General features: G+C 54.0%; 1 protein-coding gene across 1 annotated transcript in view; it reads left to right on the top strand.

Moving 5' to 3' along the window:
- XRRA1 (X-ray radiation resistance associated 1) overlaps positions 1-6384 on the top strand; it is a 26554-nt gene that overhangs the window by 17415 nt on the left and 2755 nt on the right. The window contains exons 12-17 of the mRNA XM_014956122.1: positions 2019-2112; positions 3587-3705; positions 4474-4707; positions 5217-5370; positions 5607-5719; positions 6011-6116. Coding sequence (XP_014811608.1) covers positions 2019-2112; positions 3587-3705; positions 4474-4707; positions 5217-5370; positions 5607-5719; positions 6011-6116 — 820 coding nt within the window. The remainder of the gene's footprint in view (positions 1-2018; positions 2113-3586; positions 3706-4473; positions 4708-5216; positions 5371-5606; positions 5720-6010; positions 6117-6384) is intronic.

The raw sequence follows: 6384 nt of genomic DNA, 5'->3' as shown, positions 1-6384 counted from the left end.
TCCATGTCCTTCTTCTATTGAGGGCTCCAGACCTGCACACAATGCTCCAGGTGAGGTCTCACCAGAGCAGAGTAAAGTGGCAGAATCCCCTCTCTGGACCTGCTGGCAACGCATCTTTTGATGCAGCCCAGGATGGGATTGGTCTTCTGGGCTGCAGCTGCACCCTGGTTCAGATGGTGTCATCACCACAAGGTTCATAGAATCATAGAATGGTTTGGGTTGGAAGGGACCTCAAAGATCATCTAGTTCCAACCCCTCTGCCATGGGCAGGGACACCTCCCACTAGAGCAGGTTGCTCAAGGCCACAACCTTCATGCCTTGTGGGTGAGCTGGTTTCTGGCCGTGGTGCCCTGGCCAGGTTGTGGTTTGGGATGTGGAGTGGAGAAGCAGGATTTTTTTTCCTGCTCTACAGCCCTGGGCTGTAGAAAAACAAGTCCTGCCCCTCTACCCTGTGGCTCTTCTGAGTGGTTTAGGTGCCAGTCCTCTCGCTGCAGCAGGCAGGAGGGAGAGAGAAGCGCTGCCTCTGCCCTCAGAGCTGCTGGGCATCGCTGGTTAGAATCATAGAATGGTTTGGGTTGGAAGGGACCTCAAAGATCATCTAGTTCCAACCCCCCTGCCATGGGCAGGGACACCTCCCACTAGAGCAGGTTGCTCAAGGCCACAACCTTCATGCCTTGTGGGTGAGCTGGTTTCTGGCCGTGGTGCCCTGGCCAGGTTGTGGTTTGGGCTGTGGTGTGGAGAAGCAGGATTTTTTTCCTGCTCTACAGCCCTGGGCTGGAGAAAAACAAGTCCTGCCCCTCTACCCTGTGGCTCTCCTGGGTGGTTTTGGTGCCAGTCCTCTCGCTGCAGCAGGCAGGAGGGAGAGAGAAGCGCTGCCTCTGTCCTCAGAGCTGCTGGGCATCGCTGGTTAAGGGATCACAGAATCACAGAATCTTAGTGGTTGGAAGGGACCTCTGAGATCATCGAGTCCAACCACAAAAAAAAACCCACAAAAAAACCAAAAAAACCCACACACCACACCACACCAAACGCCCACCAAAACCACCGCACCCACCAACTAAACCCCACACTCAACACCTCGCCATAAACCAATAACCTTGGGCACTAGAGCATGCCCTGAAGAGCCATGTCTATACGTTTCTTAAATCCCTCCAGGGATGGTGACTCCACCACCTCCCTGGGCAGGCTGTTCCAGTGCATGACCACTCTCTCAGGAAAGTCATTCTTTCTAATATCTAATCTAAATCTCCCCTGCCCCAACTTCAGACCGTTTCCTCTGGTCTTGTCGTTCGTCCTTTGGGAGAAAAGGCCAACACCTGCCTCTCTACAACCTCCTTTCAGGTAGTTGTTGAGGGCAATGAGGTCTCCCCTCAGCCTCCTCTTCTCCAAACTAAACATGCCCAGTTCCCTCAGCCTCTCCTCATAGGACTTGTTCTCCAGACCCCTCCCCAGCTTGGTGGCTCTCCTCTGGACACGCTCCAGCACTTCAATGTCTTTCCTGTAGTGAGGGGCCCAAAACTGAACACAGCCCTCGAGGTGAGGCCTCACCAGTGCCCAGTCCAGAGGCACGATGACTTCCCTACTCCTGCTGGCCACGCTATTCTTGATACGAGCCAGGATGCCATTGGCCCTCTTGGCCACCTGGGCACACTGCTGGCTCATGTTAAGCCTGCTGTCTACCAACACCCCCAGGTCCTTCTCTGCCGGGCAGCTTTCCAGCCACTCTGCCCCAAGTCTGTAGCGTTGCCCGGGGTTGTTGTGACCAAAATGCAGGACCCGGCACTTGGCCTTATTAAACCTCATCCCGTTGTCCTTGGCCCATTGCTCCAGTCTGTCCAGATCCCTCTGTAGAGCCTTCCGACCCTCGAGCAGATCAACACTCCCACCTAGTTTGGTGTCATCTGCGGGTCCCCACGTGTCGGAGGAACACGCTTTGATTGGGATTGGGATGGGTTGGGATGAAACTCTACAGCCTCCAGCGTGACTTAGTGCTTACAGCAAACACTTTTATCTTGCAGATCGTGGATGAGACAGCTCTCCTGCCTGTGGCTTTCTTCCCCTGCCTGGAGGAGCTGACATTTCATGACAACCCTCTTACCACCACCCGGAGCGGTACGGTATGAGCCTAGCTCCATGGGGGGACTCCTGCTTTGTCCCTCCTTCGCTGTCAGCTCTCTGAGATAGGGACAACATTGCCTTTTGGTGTTTGGACACTCCTGCCACGCTGGCTTTGGCCCTCAAGGAGGTGATTTAATCCTCTCTGCTCTCTAAAGAGCAATGCAGATGAGCACTGCTCTTGCAAACACCATGAATTGATGAGAGCCTGGCCCAGGTTGCCCCGAGAAGCTGTGGCTGCCCCATCCCTGGAGGGGTTCAAGGCCAGGCTGGATGGGGCTTTGGGCAACCTGGTCTGGTGGGAGGTGTCCCTGCCCATGGCAGGGGGGTTGGAACTGGATGATCTTGAAGGTCCTTTCCAACCCAAACCATTCTATGATTCTATGATTAATGCCCTTCTGCAGTTCCCAGCCTCATCAAGGTCCTTAACAGCCCACCCGTGGCCGCAACAGTGCAGTCTCAGGCTAAATTTTGCTCTCCACATGGTGTTTATCCCACAAAGGGTTGATCTGAAGCTGATCCGGGTTTCCTCCAGCTCTCTGAGCAGGTGGGATAAACCCCAAAGGTGCCCGTGGCCTCCATAGGCAACACTTGAAGGTAGCCAGAATGATTCTGGTGGTGAAACGTTGCAATGGTGTCGCACCCTGCACGAGCTGTGTGTAGACTAGTAAATAAAACAGGTCAGGACTGCTCCTCTGGCCTTGGGGGCATGTAGCCTGGTCCCATGCGTGTCCTTAGGGATAAAACATCTCCCTACAAAACAGGGTGGCTTCTACTCTGGTCCCTGGGCAGTGCCATGCTCTGAGTTGAGCCTGGGGTTAGTTCATAAAATCATAGAATCATAGAATCATAGATCATAGAGTTGCCCAGGCCGGAAGGGACCTCCAAAGGTCATCTAGTCTCACCTCCCCGCAGTCAGCAGGGACACCCCCAACTAGACCAGGTTGCCCAGGGCCTCGTCGAGCCTCTCCTTGAATATCTCCAGGGATGGGGCCTCAACCCTCATCTCCAGTCTAAATCTGTTCCCCTCCAGCTTGAAGCCATTGCCCCTCGTCCTGTCACTGCAGGCCTTTCTAAACAGGTTCTCCCCAGCCTTCCTGTAGGCCCCTTCAGGTACTGGAAGGCTGTTATTACGTCTCCCTGGAGCCTCCTCTTCTCCAGGCTGAACAACCCCAGCTCCCTCAGCCTGTCCTCGTAGCAGAGGTGCTCCATCCCCCTGATCATCCTCGTGGCCCTCCTCTGGACCCTCTCCATCAGGTCCATGTCCTTCTTCTAGTGAGGGCTCCAGACCTGCACACAATGCTCCAGGTGAGGTCTCACCAGAGCAGAGCAAAGTGGCAGAATCACCTCTCTGGACCTGCTGGCAACGCATCTTTTGCGTTTTGATAGTTGGCACGGGCCAGAGTGTGCTGCCAGCAAAGGAGCGGGCCATGGGCTCTCCTGCAGCTCTGATGAACCTCTGCTCTTCCAGGGCAGCCACCTCTCCTGACCCAGCTCCTCCAGCACGATCTGGGGATTAAACTTGTCCGACAGAAGAACGTAGCCATGGAGAAGCGACATTTCTCCATCCCTCTCAAAGCCAGCCGCAAGGTAAGGAGGGACGGGCCTCGGGAGCGTGAGGTTTTTTCTGCCCAAGGTGGGGATGAAACCCTTGCTGTGATACTCGGGGCAGGATTGCCCAGGAACCAACTTGCTGGAGAGCACGGGAAGAGCTGGTGGGACTCATGGATCCCAGCAGGGTTGGAAGGATGGAGGAAGTTGGAAGGATGGATGGATGGATGGATGGATGGATGGATGGATGGATGGATAGGGGGGTGGATGGATGGATGGAAAGATGGAAGGAGTGGTGCCCAGTGACAGGACAAGAGGAAATGGGCACAAATTTGGAATATAAGAAGTTCCATCTAAACATGAGGAGGAACTTCTTTCCTGTGAGGGTGGCAGAGCCCTGGAAGACGCTACCCAGAGAGATGGTGGAGTCTCCTTCTCTGGAGACATTCAACCCCCACCGGGACACGTTCCTGTGCAACCTGCTCTATGATGATCTCCAGAGGTCCCTTCCACCCCATGTGATTCTGTGAAAGGGTGGGAAAGATTGGAGATATTTTGCTCAGGATGAGGGTGAGGAGTCCCACCACCCCCTTATCGCTGCCCCAAGCAGGGTTTGTCACTGGGTTTTTGGGTTTAGAAGGCCATTTGGCCTTGGCTGAGGGATCCTATAGGACAGAAGATGTTGCCAGGGTGTCCCTGGAGCTGGGACTGCCCTGGAATTCCATGTCCCTCAACAATCAGCCCCCAGCTGCCAGACCTGACCCCACACTGACACTTGTGTTTGGACATCCATTGTGTTCCCTTCAGGTCACGTCGCATCTCCCCAAAGTCAAGAAGATGCTGGAAGTTCCTGCCAAGACCTTTCCTTGGAAACAGCTCCCAGCTGCAGTGGAAACTGTGAGAGATGTGGCACCTCCAAGTCTGGCCCAGCCTCTTCACCCCATCAGCTCCACAACCCCATCACTGGAGGAAGAGGAAGGTGACTCCAGGCCTCCTCCTGGCCCAGCTGAGGAGAACATTCCATCCTTTTTCATGACCCAGGTGAGGCCAGGCTGTAAGTTCAGGACTGCAGGGCTGGTCCAGAAGTAGTCCATAGATGAATCTTCATTCCCTAAGTGAATGAAATGTACATGTGCTGTGGGCACCAGTGGTTATAACCCTCCTTTGACTGCAAGGGGTTTAAGAAAGGAAGCACTAGTGACCAAGAAGAAGAATTTTGAAGGGTGGCACAGGGGGTGCTGCCTTGGTGGCTGGCTCAGTCCAGCATTGTCCCTGCAGCATCTGCTGGAAAAGTGCCTCCTAGAGCTCACCAGGACAGCTTTTTGACTTGATTTCCCTGAAAATCTTGGTATGATCGGGGAAAAAAAGTCTGCAGTGGGATGGGGATGGCCACTCTTTCCCCTGGGCCTGGTTCTGCTGAGCAGGGATGGGATGAGGTGGTGGCTCTGTGGCTCGGTGCCACCAGGAGAGACCTCTGGCTGTGGCCAGAGACCATCAGCTTGACTGGTAAGAAAGGGCTGTTGTGAATTCCTTTATTTTGTTGCTTTGAGGTGGAAGATGTGCCCAGACCCCTGCTGAGACCTGTGGCGGAGGGCAGGCTGGAGAAGAGGAGTGAGCAGAGGCAGGGAGGAAGGTCTCAGGTGGTTCCAGAGCAATGCAAAGGCTACAAGGAGCCACTCGGTGAAGATTTTATTGAACCAGTTGGTGAGTGAAGATAGCAGAAGGTTCCTGCTTAGAAAAGATGATGAGCACTATGGTCCACTCTGACCAAGAAAGAATCATAGAATGGTTAGAGTTGGAAGGGACCTTAAAGACCATCTGGGCATGGACACCTCCCACTAGAGCATGTTGCTCCAAGCCCCATCCCAAAGACCTCCTCAAAGCTTTGAAGAAGCAAGCAGCAAAGGCTTTTGTTGTTCCATTTTCCTTCTGGTTCACAGGGATGCAGAAGAACGTGCAGGGGTTGTATGACCTCCTGAAGCCCCCCAGGGTTTACCGGGATGCCAAGCCAGGACTGGACGTTGTGCAGAAGATCTACCCACCTCAGAAAAAGGTAAAGCTCCAAAAGGAGACCAGTTGTGTCTCTATCTGGATCAACCCACATGTTTGGATGGAGGCTGAGAGCTTGAGTGTGGCCCAGGTTCTGTATCCCCAGCACCTCCCTGTTCTCTCACCCTCGTTCAATCAGCATTAAAACCCAACCAGCTTGGTCCAAAAAAGACCATCTCACCTACCTCATGCAGAAGCACGGGTGGTTTGGGAGAGGGGGCAGGAAAAGGAGGTGGAGGATCATCAGCCTGGAGGGTGGAGAGGAGATTCTGCAGCCTCCTGGTCTTCCTTGCAGTGTGGGAGGATGCCCAGCCCTCCGGCCCGAAGGACAAAAGCAGAAGTCCTGGATGAAATCTTGATGGCCATGAGAAACACCTCAACCATCACTGAAGTACCTTTGGGTACGTTCCTGCATTCCCAGACTCTCCTGTTGACAGCACTGCAGAGGCAGGGGCAGGATCTGAACATAAATACTGTTTAACATTTTTATCAATGATATAGACAGGGTGATTAAAGGCACCATCAGCAAGTTTGCGGACAACACCAAGCTGTGTGGTGGTGTCGATACACCAGAGGGACGGGATGTCATCCAAAAGGACCTGGACAGGCTGGAGAGGTGGGCCCAGGTGAACCTCATGAGGTTCAACAAGAGCAAATGCAAGGTTCTGC

The sequence above is a fragment of the Calidris pugnax genome, unplaced genomic scaffold, assembly GCF_001431845.1.
Source record: "Calidris pugnax isolate Ruff unplaced genomic scaffold, ASM143184v1 scaffold257, whole genome shotgun sequence".
NCBI lineage: Eukaryota > Metazoa > Chordata > Aves > Charadriiformes > Scolopacidae > Calidris > Calidris pugnax.
This window is presented reverse-complemented; position numbering and strand designations above follow the sequence as displayed.